The following is a 17322-nucleotide window of genomic DNA, read 5'->3' as shown; positions in this document are numbered from 1 at the left end:
TATGTTTCAGGTTGGAACCAATGTACGAAGCTTTTGTTCTACCGGACGCAACCCATTTGCGCACACCAAGTTCGCCACCGTTTCCTTGGTAACAACACTACGTTCGGCATTCATCACACGGTAACGATTATTCAACAACATGGACATCCAGGAACGAAGTAAGACAGATTATTTGACTATCATTATTAGTTCAAGGTATGGGTGAAGTAATACGTGTAGTGAGGAAAATGCTAACATGTAGCTAACAAACTGACACTTCGCATGCATTTAGCTAACGTACGCTAACCGTTAGCTTTACTAGCCACCTAACGTTAAGTAACGCTATTCTTCGGTAACGTTAACACACTCGTTAGCCCTTACTGTCTGTGTGGTGCAACGACATGTATTGTGCACACTTGCCGCTAACCGAGCTGTTTTGCATAGCTAACAGCTTTGATTTTCACCACAACACATTCATATATTGCCTCTCCTCATCCTCCAGATGTCCGAAGCTGTGGAGACAACATCGTAGAAATGATTGACATGGACGAAGAAAACTTTGTTATTTCCACGTAGGTACTCACAATCCAGAAACTATGGTTTCCATTCAGAGCTGTGTCATTTAGAGAGAGTTAATGTTTGATTTTCGAAACCAAATGCAAATGTCAAATAATGTATTGTTCAAGCTGAGTGGTCATTGAAGACTTGTCTCTCGTTGTCTTAAGTATTTTATATTTTGAATGCTCAAGACTTGAGCATTAACTAAGGCTTAAGGGGAGCTAGTGCCATGACAATCAAGTGTCAAGTTCTATTTTACGAGGCTCAAGCTAGAACAAATGGGTGATGTGCTGCATATACAGTCTGCTTTTTTACATTTGAATGGTGTGTCTTGTTTTGTTCTCCAGTTCCTCAGCTGCAGATGCTGCTTTTGATGCTGTTGTCGGCTCAATAGAGGACATCATCATGGGTAGGATTAGTTAAGCAACACCTTCAGCCTTTTCTGTAAGCATTTTGTTGTGTTGGTTTTATTATTTTTGATTTGTGATGATTTATATTCAGCCACCGGAAAGTAAGAAGTGATAATCATAGTTTGAAGTTGTAGAAATATCCAATATTATCTTTTTGTTCCTGAAAATGAGGAACTTTGTGTCTTTAAGATGTATTATATACAAATATTGAGAGGTATGCTCCTAAAGTGCTCCAACTAATTGTCTGGATCTGTTCATTCGTGGTGAACATTCTAGTACTGAGAAGTATAACAAGTATTTCATATTTTATCCTAGACATTCTGTTAAAGACTACCTTGCTAAACCTATATAGACATACACATCTCAGTGATATTGATATGTATTCCTTTTTTTAGAGGAGGAGTTTCAGCAGCTTCAGCAGAACTTCATGGACAAACACTACCTGGAGTTTGACGACTCTGACGAGAACAAGCTCAGCTACACGTCCATCTTCAATGAATATGTGAGTTGCTGTGGTCCAATGTATCTCCCTCACCTGTCTCTGAGGAACATGCTGTACAATTATCTGATTTGTATTACCCTGTCTATGTACTATACACACGTCCCTTCAGAAATATCTCAGATTTTACCACATATTCTTTCATTTGTACAGCTCTGTCTAGTAGTCAGGGATGTAAACTAAGACCTATTTTGTTACTCTTGACTGCCGTGTAGGTCGACCTGCTGGAGAAACACCTGGAGCAGCAGCTGCTGGAGAGGATCCCCACCTTCAGCATGAAATCTTTCATAGAGCTGCTCATGTAAGATGTGACATCACAACTCTCCCCTGAGCTCCTACAACGACTTCCACTGATAACATACAGCTCTGGAAAAAATGATGACACCACTCCAACATTTTCTTAAAACTCAATCTCTACATGTATGGCAGCCATTCCATTCCAGTGTCTGTTGAATTGCAACACAGAGAAATGTTGTCAGTAGTTTATAGAATAAAACAAAAATGTGTTGTGGTGTAATTGTGGATGCGCCTGTTGCATCTAAGAAGTTGTATTCGGCAACTAGGCGGCACTACATTACATTGCCCCATGTGTCCCTCTTCCATGTGCAGGCAACACAAAGAGGAGGTGCCAGGGGACATCTTTGACATGCTGCTGACCTTTACTGACTTTGCGGCCTTTAAAGAGATGTTTCTGGAATACAGAGCGGTGAGTTAAACCTACTTTGGTTAGGATTCTCTTTTTTGTATGTTTTTACTTGGTATGTTGACAGTGGGTACGCCTGTGTTCATGCACATTTAAATCTATACTGATTTCTGCAGACGGTTGGGTAAAAACAAGTGGTTAAACATCTTTTTATCACGCTTTACTTAAAAAGTACAATATGCAAATTCCTGGTAGGGGTCTCTTGAAACAAATCAACAAAACTGATACATCAACAAAAGACTTACTTTGGTCACATTCTCAAGTAGCGTGGAATGATGGAAGTTGTTTTCCCTACCTCCAATGTCATCGTTTGTGAGGCAGTTATCTTTGCACTTCTAGGATTTATTCAGTTTCATCTATAAGAGGTTTTTACTGGGAGACAAATTATCTTCAGATATCTCGTCCTCAAAACAAACTGACTAAAATCAGTAAAACATCAAATAAAGCGAATTCACGTAGAAAATTCTCTGATGAATTAGGATCAAGACGACAAAGGACTGTAATCCTTTCTGAGGTTAAAGATATGTAGTTAGAAAAGACCAAGATCTAAAAAGTATGGTAAATATGTGGCTTAATAAATTGATTAAATAGTCAATTATGACAATCAACCATAACGTGTGCACACGGGGGATACATAGCCATCAAGGCATTTTTTATGAAGAACTGTTACAAATCCACTTTTATTTGTGGTTCTAGGAGAAGGAGGGCCGATGGCTGGACCTGAGTCAGGGACTGGTGGTCACATCTCTGATCCCCGCAGGACCCTCTGAGGCGCAGTGACACTCACAGAGAACCAACAGTTGAATGGCCTCCTCCTCTACAGCACATGTGTGTTTAACATTTTGTCCATGGGCCTTCAGAGCTTTGCAGTCTGATGATGAGCTGCTGGAAACACTCCCCGTAAATCTACAGTCTGTGCACAAAGGACTCCTAACGGCCAAATTGTAAATGCATTCCTCTGTGTTTCATGTGGCGAAGGTATGTGTGTTTAAGACGCCCTCTAGTTAATGAGTGAGATCTTTCTTTCTACTGTCCAACCACAATGACTACTTGAAATATGGAAATGTGTGTACCTGGAATCTACAGATTTACACACCATTTGATGTCTTTGCAAGTTCTGCCCAATAACGGAGAAGGACTCTGGTGCTGCATTGGACTAATGTATGTTTGTCTTCTCACCGGTTCTGATGTGAATGTATCAACAAACCCCCCTGTAAGCAGAGGAGACCATTTGTGTGAATGTGTACCTCGGCTCTCTTTGCCTGGGTTGGTATTTTTTGTAAGAAAATAATATATGTTTTATGAAGTTTTAAATTATTTTGTCAGTTTGAAACGTATTCGATTGAGCTTTGTGCCTGTGAAAGTCAGTCTTTACGTATTTAGTGACTGTGTGTGTCTGTGTGTGAGCATGTGCGTGTGTCTGCAATTAAAAATAAGATGTATGTTTTAAGTACAATGTCAAAGGTATTTTTTGATGTTTAATTTGTTGGTAAAACGATATTTTTAAATAAACATTTAAAAGCCTTACATTGAATTTCATGTGTTTTTTTATTTGATCAAGTGCATGCTTGAGCCCCAGCACTCACCATATGGTTTTTACTAGTATTGTAATTCTTGGTACAAAATGACACAACGTATTTTATAAAGGCACATACAGCAGGAGTTTAGCCCTGTCTCATATAAATCAAAGAAAAAAATGTTACACACTTTTTTTCCACAGCTCTGAGTACTTAGAAGAACAATATCTGAATCATTAAAGGGTCTTAATGTCCCGCAGAAACCATGCATCTTTATAACATACATTCTTGAAAGACTCACTTTCCGTGTTTCAGTGCTTTGGCTAGGTCCATGGAGAATTTATGAATGAGTCTGGATTTCCTGTTTAGAACATCGAATTGGATTTCTGCACGACTTTACGTACTCTCTAAACGGCCTTCTGCACTGCTATAACTTGGTATTTTAGATAATTTCTTATATGATCATCACAGAAAGCAAACGCAAGCGTCAAGCATGTTCCAACATGGACCTACTCGACAAACGTGCTCTGTAAACAGGTAATGCTAAACAAACAATCTCAATGTGTCGTCATAGTTCTTCTTGATAGATGACAGTCCTAGGCTACACACTACAGAAATGTTTCAAATCAAAGTTGAGTCAGGCTGCCCAGTGCTAATGTAAGCGGTGTGTTATTGTGAACTATAGTCCTCTTATAGCCACAGGAACATGGATTAATTCATTAATAACCAAGGACACACCGTTAGAGCCGTTAACACCATTCATTACCAATGCCATTTTATTATCTAGTGGCCAAGTTTGACTTTTAAATCATGAACAATAACTGCACTAGCCCTGAAGTTCTAAATGGATTCTTCCATGGTTGGGTAACCTTACTTTAAATATATAGATAGTTTGCCATTTTGGAAAAAATAGGCCTATATGTTTTCTTGCCGAAAGTTAAATGAGAAGGTTGATGCTACACTCAATGTAGGCTATGTGTGAAGATAAGGTATGCAGCCAAATAGCTTAGCATAAAGGCTACACATGGGCAAAAAGATAGCCTAGCTATTTTCAAAGATAACAAAATGAGCTTTACTGTGAGTGTATTTTGTTACCTTGGAACAGAGCTAGGCTAGCTTTCCCCCTTGCATTCTTTATGCTAAGCTAAGCGGTTGCTTTATTTGTGTATTCAACATAGCTTCAAATACAGACCTAAGAAGGGTATATCAATCTCTTGGTAAGCAGGCATTTAAATAAAAAATACATTTTGCCATCACACCATTGTATAACCTACATTTGAACCACTATCATATTTATTTGTTTACAATACTATTATTGAATATATTATTTCATGGACGCCTATTCAGACCTCAGTGCAATTTATCAGATCACCTCGAACTAAAGATTGTGTTGTATTGATACAGTGCAGTTCAGATGGATAATCCATTGCTGCCAAAACATTTTTTCACAATTTGAAGGTTAGACGCTATTAAGTTGGACTGAAAAGTAAAATACCTGACGATATCTTCAGTCTGAATTAGGTTTCATCCTATTATTAATACTCAGGTTATTGAAACGTCAGGAGTCAGCAGTTATACTCAGCAGTAGATCATCCGTATAGCTAACTACAGTTTCTTAAAGAGTTCACAAGGGGTCTGTGTCCCGACCAGTTCAACAGGTTTCAGTCTTAGGTCGGCACTGTGTTGGTTGCAGCATTTCCTCCATCTCCCTTCCAGTCCAAATAGGAGAAGAAAGCACTGGCTCCATACGCCACAGTCACTACGGCACCGAAGAACTGAACAGAGAGGTAATAGGGGAAAAGAGACACAATTAAACTTCTTTAACAACTTCAGGAAGCAGATCAACGGTTAATCTATTAACCATGTCCGGATTTGCCACTATGCATAATACATGCTTATGTATATTTTCTCCTGTGCTTCAGAGGCCTTATATTGCAAGGAGTCTGCGATAGCAAAGGGGCCAGAGTGGAGAGTGTGTGTGTGAAATCATATCTGGTAATGCTACTGTAGCTGTAAACCAGCACGGACTTTAGCCAATAACAGACAATAAAAAGGCCCTGTTTCTGACACTGGTGATCTTTACTGTGACATTTTTTAAATCTCACAAACACACACATTCCATCTGTTGACTTACATCCACCTTTTTTTTTAAATGATTGAACAATAACTCAGCAGAGGGGAGGAGCAAGTGACAGCTGGGGTACAAAGGTAACTGCTCTTTAAAACACATATCACATGACATGTTTCCAGACATGTGATCCGTGTCACCCTTCTCTTTCTGCCTCTGTCATATCTTGAGCTTCGGGTTGCCACAGCCTAATAAGAACAAATGCTAACAGGGAGGGACAACATTCCAATGTTGTATGACTAACTGAATACAAGACTCCTGGATTTTTTATCCAAAATATTTGCCTTTACAGACACATTATCAGAGGGTGATGTCATAGTGATTCTTGCATATTAATGCATGCCTTTATATTTAAGTGAGTGACAGTGGTGTCAGGCATCTTACAGCAGCAGCTCCCAAATGTCCGTCGAAATTAAAGTATAGGTAGGGATACACAGTTGAGGCGTTGGTCAAGAAGGCCGTCAGATAGAGGACCGTGGCTGCAGCGTTATACACCATCACCTAGCACACAAAGGAGAACAATTAGCCACATTTCTCTCAGAGCTTCTTTCATTGTTTCCCCCTTTGTCCCCTCTTTGTTGTCTTTTTCTTTTGAGTTGTTCCAAATCTTGCCTCTTCCTCCATCCTTCATTGACTTTTTTAGTCAAATCTTAATTTGACTAAACCTCAAATGATCCTTCACAGTGACACTTCAATCTAAATTATGCTGACTTTTTGTTGTTTATGAAGAATTGATTAAAGGGTCACAATTATGCTATTCTGTTTTCCCTTTCCTGTAGTGTGTTATATAGGTTTCTGTGCATGTAAATGGTCTGCAAAGGCTAAAATCCCATACCTCCAGAGGGAGTTTCTCTCACACTCCCCCTCTACCTGAAATGCATTGATTGTAGTCCTTTGTATACTTCCGTAACAGAGTGACATCACTGCATTACACTCACACTTCTATTGGCTAACCCTCCAACGCATTGCACGTGATAGACTAAGGGGCGGGACATCACTTAGCATTGACCAATCATAACAGAGCATGCCTGCTAACCAATCACAGCAGACTGGGCTTTGGTTTCAGACAGAGGGTGAAAAGTGGTGCTGCAGCACAGGCAGTATGAGAAAAATAAAGAGCTTTTTGAACATTAATGCATGGGGACATGTGACAGTAGAGGCAAAAAAAACAATTACATAACCTGAAAATGAGCATAATAGGGTTCCTTTAATACATTTAATGACTAAATCCCCCAACCCAACTAATATCGCACAGGGAGACTGTGTTAGTTGTTCACATGACAGATTTCTGTCTATGCTCTTCTTGCTGTTGAAGTGGATGGAATTTCTTTACACTAAACTCCTCACCAATAATAACCAAGAACGTCTTTTAGCCAAACTTAAATGATTATTTATCCATTATGTTAAATGTTTTGAAAGCAAGCAAAACAAGTCTGAAAAACGTTTCTTTATATTCCTCCTGGCCTCCTCCCCTCCCATAGTCCCTTCCTTCCTACCGTCAGGGGCCAAGGGATAAAGGTGATTTTTTGCTGGGCGCTGAACAGGATCATGAGGAAGAGGATGGTGGTGAGGATCCACAGAGTGACTGCCACAAACATCACCCAGCCATACGCTGGAATCGTTGTGTAGGGGGTGCTGGCTATCAACGCCCAATGGATAAGGCCCAGACACTAGAGAGGTGAGAGAGAGGTTAATATACTGTGTATACTAACAACATACAACTATGCTTAGTGATGTACCATATCTTTGCATTCTTTCAATGAAATTAAATTGTTTGTGAGTTCATTCAGGGAATTATTGAGTCCTTGTTTGGTGCAAAAAACACTCTTAAAGGGACAGTTCAGCCCAAATTCAGAAATGAATACCTTACTGTATATTACTCATTTTGTAAGAGGGTGTTATTTGGTAAAAATAATATAGTTCCTAGATGAAACTGCTCAAAACCAGCTATTTATTATCTTTAGTGACTGGGTCATGAGTCCTGGAAAGAGACAGTGCTGTTGAGTTCAAATGTAGTATAGTAGCCATCTAGTTCCATTATATTTAAGATAACACTCTGTAACTCTGGCCCAAACAATCTAGATTAATAAATAACACTACCTGGGTATTCTTAGTTGTGTGGTGAACAGCCAGTTCCTCACCTCCTCAAGGGGGTCCGGGGGCATGCTCCCCCGGGAAGATTTAAAAAAAAATATTGAAGTTAAATGCATCAACCTGGTGCACTTGAATTTATGGATACTGCTCTCAACACCCATATGAAACAGAACTGTAAACACATTTTCTTTTTCTTTATGGATATTTTACAAATCACTCACCTTTTAAACTGTATTCTTGTTTTACTGTCATATAGTATTTCATAACTGTTTTTCATTTATTCTCATAAATGGTGACCAAACCGTTTGAGACCCACTGAGACAACTAGACTAAAGTTAACTATCTAAACACTCAGAGTCCCTTACCTCCCTGAGCTGTAGTTATCTCTCTCAGTCTGACAGGAGAGTGTGGCGTGAGTGCGTGATATATGGGTTAATTGCGTGACTCTCACGCTCAATGCGTGCATGGTAGGGATGTGCATCTCCATCACTGAGGCCGATGCGATGCGCATCTCAATACGTTGCCAACGTACGATACATTTGAAACACCAGGCGATGCGATGCGATGCGATACGATACGATTCACCCCTGTTGCGATACAGTTCGATACGATTTGATTCAACATTATGCGATTCGGGGCGATACGATTCAACACGATGCAAAATAATGATACTTGAATATGGTACGACAGAGGATTTTAGTTTTATTTATATGCAGCAAAACATAAATTAACAAAAATGTGCTTTACATATTTGGTTCTCTCTACTAGTACTACACATCCCATCATGCTGTTTATTTTTTACCCTTTTTGTCTTAAAAAACTCTGCAGAGTAGGCTACAGTACAATTGTATAACACCTCACAGTTAAACAATTTAAGGATGCATTGCCCATGATTAACAATGTGCAAATAACAACTACCAAAGTGCAATGCCCATACAGCTGCTGACTGATGTGCTTAACACTCATTCATAGGCTGACTCACCAGTGAGCAGAAAGCAGTGGGTTCTATATGATCAATAAAGAAAATAACCTTTCACAAACAGGTATTTCATAACTGCTTACAGTAAGGAAGACATTTAAACTATTATTGGCAGTCACAGTCTGCTGTAAACTAAACACCACTCTCTCTGACAGAACACCTCACTGAGTGACTTAACTCACATGTCTAACTTTCAGGTTTCTCTTTTCAGCCGCAGACCCCATGTCCCCTCTTTATGTGCGTCGCTAAGTTCCTCGTACTACTTGTGTACTTTAAAGCGGCACGGTATCGTTTATCATTTGTGAGCGATTTTTCAAGTTGACCGTCTTTCCTTGTGTGTTGCCAAACGTTTGATTTGTAGGTATTTTTTGGTGCCCTGTGTTTCTCTTACTCCTCGACCTCCATGTGTGTTGATAACTGAGACTCTCGGCCTCCATAGTGCGAAGCAAAGATCAAAGATCTTCTCTGATGAGTGCTGACAGGATGAGGGGATATTATATGAATGAATCGTTTTTTTACCGATGCAAAGACGCTACAATAGAGAGGCGAAGTCCCGCCCATCTACTTCCGACCCATGGGACCTTATTTCTGAAAAATTATGTATTGAAGTCAATGGGGAGAGAAAACGTATCTTTCGATCCCGTTTGAATTGTGCCATGAATTACACAAATTATGTTTGTCAATCTTAAAAAATAATTTCCATGTCAAAAAAGTCACAGTTTGTCGTAAAACTTTTGAAATATAAGACTATGGAAAATACGCAACTAGAAAGACTACAAATCCCAGTGTAAGTGATGTCATAACTGATGTCACAATTGTTTTCCTCCACTAAATAAGAGATAGCTAAGATAACTTTAACAAGATGCCTGTATGCTTAGTACCAGATTGTTATCATACCAGCAATCGGTCTTGCTCGTTCTTTCGCTTTCCGTCTGATGAAAGGACCAGGAGTGGCTGGATCAAGTTAGCTACCTAGCTAGTAGCTAGCACGTTAGTTAGCATTACAGCCTTAGCCTTGTAATTTGTATTAGCCTTAACATGAAGTAACATTAAGTAACCCAAAATGTTAAACAGTAAGAGTAGTATAAGGTGACCAGATTTTCAAAATGAAAACCGGGGACATTTTGAATTTTGCAGTCAAAATATCATTAACATATCCAATTTTCTTCACGATTAAAGAAAAAAGGGGGACAATTCTGGTTCAATTTAATTTGAACATTTTAACTGTTGGATACAAACAGAAGGACGATAGCTCATATGAGACTTCCAAGGTCTTTTATTTTGAAACTGTACATCAGATTGTCCAGATTCTCTCGGAGTGATTAGATGGGGTGTCCTATCACCCTGGAATGAAATAAGTCTTTGATAATTTGACAGTTTTTTATTTATTCTTGTATAAAAACAGAAGGACGATAGCCCATATATGAGATTTCAAAAGTATTTTATTTTGAAACAGATTTTCCTGATTTTCTCTGATTGACTAGATGGGGTCTCCTGCTATCACCCTGAAGTGAAATAAGTATTTTATTGACTTCGAATGACTCTTTGATTATGGACAGTTCCATTAAATAATAATCAATATATAGATGGACAATAGATCTAATTTGAGATTTTAACAAAACAGCATACATTTTAAATTGTGCTTCAGAAAGTAATGTTATTTTAGGAGTGTTGTGAGATGGTGTCAACATCAATTGAAATTAGTCACCCAGTGGAAATGTCTGATATGTCTTCATAACTGTATCCTTACATTTTACATTCACTCAGTTATAATGTGGTAGTTATACGTAGTTTGTTTTAAATTATTATTAATCACATTTTATAGTACATATTTCTTAATTTAAGCTCCAACATGAATATGTTTGGTTTGTTTTTTAGGTATATTTGTTACTGACCGAGTAAACGCTTTTATTTTGAAGGCAGTTTTTACAGGCCTCTACCGTAAATGCATAGGATATTCGTGCACCGCAATACAACGTGCGGGCTGGCTTGACTGTGTTTTCCGAAGTGGGGGCTGGCTTGACCGCAGTCTGTTTACCCAGTGTTTCCTGACATGAAACGTTTTATTTCACCTTCCTATGTGTTTTTAACGTATATTAAAAAACGGGGACATTTCCGGGGACAGTTTCAACCGGGGACAGGCCAATACAAACGGGGACTGTCCCCAGAAAACGGGGACGTCTGGTCACCCTAGAGTAGTAGTCATATTTTGTGAACCCTTTGAAGAGTACTGTCACACCGGTGTGATCATTCTATAATACACCGTTTAAGCCCGGATGCCCCCGGTGGAGAAATGCTAACGCTAACGCTACATTAGCATCGCCGATCTGTTCTACTTCATGCTATCTGCACAAATGGTTGACATTAAACATTAAAAAGACCAGGCAGTTCAGAGAGAATCAAAGGAAGGCAGACAGGCAGCTTTGCATGACATTCTTCTGGACGTGTTTCATTGTGGTGATAGTGAGGGTAGTCATTCCCTTTTTTGGCAAGACAGTAGTGACGGCCATCTTGGTCACGTGTGTTGTTCTGCGAGACCAGAGTTGTAGTTCATTGAGCGTTTCACACAACAAAATGTGTTACTTCCCAGTTTTACGACACATTTTATTTTTTTGACATGCAAAAGTATCTTTTAAATTGACAAACATCATATGTGTAATTCGTGGCACGATTCAAACGGGATCGAAAGATAATCTTTCTCTCGCCATTGACTTCAATACATCATTTTTCCGAAATAAGGTCCCATGGAGGTCCACTGGAAGGGGAGGGACTTCACCTCTCTATCGATGCATCGCGAGTTCAACCCAAACTGTAGCCGATGTGCACTCTTTCAACCGGTGCACTCGCATCTTGAACGTTTATGCCAATGCACCGATGCGAATCAGTGAATCTTAACATCCCTAGTGCATGGCAGCCCTGGTGTGTACCAGTCTGTCTGTGGGCGTGTCTGCTCTGATTAGATGATGTCACTCAGGTGTGTGGCCCCAATCTGCCCAGCAACACCATGGTAACCAACTGCAGAACTGTGTCCCATTAAGAGCATTGAGGATTATATCTGACAATTGTGCCACCTGTTCAAAAACTATGGCTCCTATCAACAAATGTACAGACCGTGAGCATCAGGGAACCCCAATGAACTGTTATATGTTTTTATTTTGGGTTTTGTGTGTAAAATGTGGAGATGGGAGCAGTCTGAACGCTCTCAGTTGGTACGTGTTAACGATGAATCTTCCACGCAAACCAAAGTTAGCCATGGAGTGCCACAGGGCTCAGTGCTCGGACCTATTTTGTTCACATTATATATGCTTCCGTTAGGCAATATTATAAGGAATCATTCTGTAAACTTTCATTGTTATGCGGATGATACTCAACAATATTTATCAATCAAGCCTGATGAAATTAATCATCTAAATAAAATTCAAGACTGCCTTAAGGACTTAAAAACGTGGATGACCTTAAACTTTTTGATGTTAAACACGACCAAAACTGAAGTTATTGTACTTGGCCCGAAGAATCTACGAAACAAATTATCTAAAGATATACTAACTATGGATGGCATTAATTTGGCCTCCAGTGAGACTATAAGGAATCTTGGTGTTATATTTGATCAGGATTTATCCTTTAACGCCCACATAAAATCAATTTCAAGGACCGCCTACTTCCATCTACGTAACATTGCAAAAATCAGGCATATCTTGCCTCAAAACGATGCAGAGAAACTAGTCCATGAATTTGTTACTTCTAGGCTGGATTATTGTAACTCTTTATTATCAGGGAGTACCAAGAAGTCAGTCAAGTCGCTTCAGCTGATTCAAAATGCTGCGGCTCGTGTACTAACCAGAGTTAGGAAAAGGGACCACATTACTCCTGTTCTGGCTGCCTTACACTGGCTCCCTATAGAACACAGGATAGAATCGCCTACAAAGCCCTTAATGAGCAGGCGCCATCTTACCTTAAAGAACTCATTATACCCTACTGTCCTACTAGGGCATTGCGTTCCAAGAATGCAGGGTTGTTGGTTGTTCCTAGAATCTCTAAAAGTACAATGGGAGCCAGAGCCTTTTCTTATCAAGCTCCACATTTGTGGAATCAGCTTCCAGTTTGTGTTCGGGCGGCAGACACCCTATCCATTTTTAAGAGTGCGCTTAAGACCTTCCTTTTTGATAAAGCTTATAGTTAGGGCTGATTAGATTCAGCCCCTAGTTTTGCTGATATAGGCTTAGTTTGTGGGGGGACATCTTACTTCTTCCTTCTCTCTGTCTATACCTGTGTACTCTCATGTTCCGATTAACCCAGCTTCCCCAAATGTCTTTCTTTTTGGTGTCTATATACGCTGGGATCCGGAGTCATGGATGATTCTGCGGTTTAAAAAGCTGAATATTTCAAAAAGTATAACATATTTTGGAAAAATTGAAAGTTTTCCATCATGTGCTGAAAAGGCTGAATAGTTTGATATTTGAATGGTTTCTGTAGCTGAAAGTAAGTTATTGAGAGCCAAACTATTTGGTGAAATAAGAAGATGATTAAAGAATCGAAGAACTATAATGGAATGCTGTGGCACAGCATTCACACTAATAACTGACATACATGTTGAAAAATCAGCATTATCATATAGTTAAAGGTCCCATGTCATGCTTTTCCGGTTATTACCCGTCCCCTTGTGTGTTATGAAGGTTTTTATGCATGTAAACGGTCTGCAAAGTCACAAACCCTCAAAGTACACCCTGTAGCGAGTAAAACTCTAACACAGAAAAGCTGTCTATGCTGCCCCAAAACGCCTCGTTGGAGATTTCTCTTTTCTTCCTGGGTACAGTGATGTGACCATACCCAAATGGACCCATTGGTCCAAATGGATGGACCAATCCGTGAAGCTCCTCTCACACACACACACACACACACACACACACACACACACACACACACACACACACACACACACACACACACACACACACACGCACGCACACACACACGCACGCACGCACGCACGCATGCACACACACACACACACACACACACACACACACACACACACACACACACACACACACACACACACACACACACACACACACACACACACACACTATAAGAACTATATATTATTACTCTTCATGTCATCTATAAACATAAGCTCTACAGGTTCAATTATGCAGATGTGTTTTATTATTAATATTATTTATTAATATTGCATAAGGAGCTGGGAGTTTGAAACAGGAAACCAGCTGTAGTATAAATATAACCCTTAGTGCATATGCATGAATGAAGAATGTACATTAGCGTAATATCTGGCCTCTTGCTCCACTGTTAAATTATTATCGTTGTTATGTTGACGTAATTTAAAATTGGGCCAATACATTTTTACAAGAGGGATGTAGGCCGAATCATTTTGGTTTCCAAACCCTTTCGAATAACTGTTCTGGTAGGCCATTTCCCATTTTTGCTCCTGTGTCACACACACACACACACACACACACACACACACACACACACACACACACACACACACACACACACACACACACACACACACACACACACACACACACACACACACACACACACACACACACACACACACACACACACACACACACACACACACACACACACACACACACACACACACACACACACACACACACACACACACACACACACACACACACACACACACACACACACACACACACACACAGTCACACTACCAAAAAAGGGGCTCAGTTAAACTTGATAAGATGGCATTTAGTAAGGTGGCATTTAGCGATTATATCAACAGTTTTCCATATCAATATTTTACCTGTGTACTAAACAAAGGCAAAGGAAAAGACATGCACACAAAACACACAAACACACAGGTTACTTAAAATCCAGAGATTACTGATGCAAATCTCTGAAATAACATGGAGTTAATGACTGGTTTTGATGTTACCAGCCGGCAGAAAATGGGAACACTCTTGTGATTTGTAAAATAATAAGATCTATAAGAAACCGTAAATGACATAAGTAACCTATAATTAATGCTGTACAAGCAATTTTTATGCCACCAAAGTGTTACATTAACTTTCATGAACTGAACACATAAGTCCTAGAAAAAGGACTTCCACCGAAAGCATATCAAGCTTTATCATCTATATGTGTCTATATGTGATCACAATTTACAAAATGAACATCATGGTGAACTTACGTAGCCTTAAAACTAGCATTTTAGGTCATAAACGGCTTAGGAAAATTATTTACTATGGTAAGGCAAGGCAAGTTTATTTATATGGCACCTTTCAGCACCAGGCAATTCAAGGTGGTAATACATCAATTGAAACTTATGGCTCATTCTCTCATAGACTTTCATAAATTAATTTCCCCCACAGAAGAGTCACCCCTGCTGGATATGATGGAGAATGTAAGATTCCTTATTGACTGTCAGTCACTTAGACAAAAACTAAGACTTAAACTAGAAAGAAAGTTGCACTCTTACAAATGAGATACTACATTCACGAGTACTATATGAACTTTAGTCTATACCTTTATTGAAGCTGTATAATTTACACAATGATCCTGTCATTTAGACATTTGCTGTCAAATTGCTTTAAGATTGATATTGTAACAATGTGCTTGGAAATCCTCTTTAAACTTTCACACTACCAGAAACATATAAAGACCAAGGTTGTTGTTGGTCTGTTAAGATGTCACCTGTACTAGTTTTTTGGCACATGGAATGCAGAAACTCCTAGCTGACACACCTCATAAACGTTACCAGAGAGTCTTTTGAATACACTGTGCACATGACTTCTGACTACTAGCTAACTAGCCTTGCTACAAAACCATCAAAAGCCAATAAAGCTTGCTCCTCATAAAGCATGGAGAAGTGACCGATGTTTAACAGCCACATTATATACAATGTGGACATTGTACCGCTGAAGCTATAGGTTCAATGTAATAGGGGATGGTCAGAGGGGTGGGACAGGAGGGGACACAGATCTCACAGCCAGTCACATGTCCTCTGTGTGGACACAGTTTAGTGCAAATACATCACTGATACTTCCAACTAGCTTCATGTGATCACAATACTAGACCAGTTAAAGATGTTGAAGTCTGGGGATTTTGATATCTTCCTTTTATTGTCAACAAAGACCACAAAAAGACCAAAACCAACAATGAGTTGATGCCATAAACTATTGTCTATATACCCAGAGTCTGATATATCTTCTTGTAGCCTCAAATATATCTTAAAACTATTAAAAACACTGTAGTTGTAATGTTTACACATTATGATGAACATTTGTAATGTGGTTTATGTTAAGATGACAACCATCATGCTGGTGTAAATTCTCCCTACAGCAAATGTTAATCCGCAGATGTAGATAATCACAAACACATGTATGTATATATAAATGACTTCCATAATCTGGGTAAGGAATTCCGAATTCCGAATAATATGGTTACATATTGTTGGCTTTGGTCCTTTCATTGCATGTTGACAATCAGAAAAATACAAAATATCACCAGTCAAGGTAAGCCATGATGAAACAGAATAGTATAGACATACTGGACTTTGGACAAAATAGAACATAAACATTTTCTTTTTTCTGAATAGAGTAAAGACAGAAGAGCTTGGTATCTGTTACATACTATTTCCACCATCATGAGGATTGCTGGGATGCTCCGGATAAAGGACATGTCCATGATATTGGTGACGCTGGCAGTCAACCCTCGGAGGCTGTTGCCCCCCTGCTGAGAGCTCTGGGTTGGGGTGGAGCTGGTTTCCGTAGTAACTTTGGAAGGGAAGTCTGCCATGATCCCGCAGTTTATTAGATGATCGGCTTCTTGGAAACAGCCACACCAACAACAAACTCCCTAAGAACTAAGGCTCAAAATGAAGATCTCTGATGAAAAATGTCCTTGACTAAATCCACTGGTGGAAAATGCAAGACTAAATCTTAAGATTAAAGGTTAGCTATATCCAAAAAAAACACAGATTTAAAACGACTTGATATGTAAAAAGGTAAGAGAAAACTATCGGAAGTGTTAAAGAGAAGCCCTCCAGTGAAACATCCAGGGTCAGATATCCAGCAGTCACTCCCTCCACCTGCACTAACAGGTGTCTAATGGTGCTGGTGTGAGTCTCTCTCTCTCTCTCTCTCTCTCTCTCTCTCTCTCTCTCTCTCTCTCTCTCTCTCTCTCTCTCTCTCTCTCACACACACACACACACGCACACACGCACACACACGCACACACGCACACACACACAGACACACAGAGACACGCAGAGACACGCAGACACACCCTCATTATTTCGTCATCCTCTCTCTATGTCCTGTGGCGTCTCCCTCTCTCACCGTCTTTATCTTCCCCTGGCACCTCCCGTATGACACCAAAGGGCGGCCTTACCTGAGTGACTCATTAACCTGTTTGAATACTGGGAGGAGATAAAAAATAACACAACAGAAAGAAGTGA

At 39.6% G+C, this 17322-nt stretch overlaps 2 protein-coding genes across 2 annotated transcripts; one reads left to right on the top strand and one right to left on the bottom strand.

Moving 5' to 3' along the window:
• Positions 1 to 47: 47 nt before the first annotated feature.
• Positions 48 to 3676, top strand: arl2bp (ADP-ribosylation factor-like 2 binding protein). The gene is made up of 7 exons (XM_034086099.1): positions 48 to 158; positions 482 to 551; positions 885 to 946; positions 1343 to 1449; positions 1662 to 1747; positions 2056 to 2152; positions 2846 to 3676. The coding sequence occupies exons 1-7, from the start codon at positions 140 to 142 to the stop codon at positions 2927 to 2929; spliced, it is 525 nt and encodes a 174-aa protein (XP_033941990.1). The 5' UTR covers positions 48 to 139; the 3' UTR covers positions 2930 to 3676.
• Positions 3677 to 3678: 2 nt separating this feature from the next.
• On the bottom strand, positions 3679 to 16978 carry pllp (plasmolipin). Its single transcript, XM_034086098.2, has 4 exons — positions 16497 to 16978; positions 7291 to 7464; positions 6179 to 6295; positions 3679 to 5441 (listed from the first exon to the last, which is right to left on the bottom strand). Exons 1-4 carry the CDS (start codon positions 16659 to 16661, stop codon positions 5334 to 5336), a joined length of 564 nt encoding a protein of 187 aa, XP_033941989.1. The 5' UTR covers positions 16662 to 16978; the 3' UTR covers positions 3679 to 5333.
• Between the last annotated feature and the right edge of the window lie 344 nt (positions 16979 to 17322).

Source organism: Pseudochaenichthys georgianus, chromosome 6 (genome assembly GCF_902827115.2).
Source record: "Pseudochaenichthys georgianus chromosome 6, fPseGeo1.2, whole genome shotgun sequence".
Lineage (NCBI taxonomy): Eukaryota > Metazoa > Chordata > Actinopteri > Perciformes > Channichthyidae > Pseudochaenichthys > Pseudochaenichthys georgianus.
Note: the sequence above shows the minus strand (reverse complement) of the source record. Positions and strands in the feature narration are given on the sequence as shown.

What these genes read in the sequence shown, in the direction of transcription:
- arl2bp (XM_034086099.1), top strand. An exon ending in CGTCCATCTTCAATGAATAT is followed by an intron (nt 1,450 to 1,661) that starts GTGAGTTGCTGT and finishes ACTGCCGTGTAG; the next exon opens with GTCGACCTGCTGGAGAAACA. An exon ending in TGTTTCTGGAATACAGAGCG is followed by an intron (nt 2,153 to 2,845) that starts GTGAGTTAAACC and finishes TTGTGGTTCTAG; the next exon opens with GAGAAGGAGGGCCGATGGCT.
- pllp (XM_034086098.2), bottom strand. Translation starts at nt 16,661, where the DNA reads ATGGCAGACTTCCCTTCCAAAGTTACTACGGAAACCAGCTCCACCCCA. An exon ending in TCCTCATGATGGTGGAAATA is followed by an intron (nt 7,465 to 16,496) that starts GTATGTAACAGA and finishes TCACCTCTCTAG; the next exon opens with TGTCTGGGCCTTATCCATTG. An exon ending in GACATTTGGGAGCTGCTGCT is followed by an intron (nt 5,442 to 6,178) that starts GTAAGATGCCTG and finishes CTCTCTGTTCAG; the next exon opens with TTCTTCGGTGCCGTAGTGAC.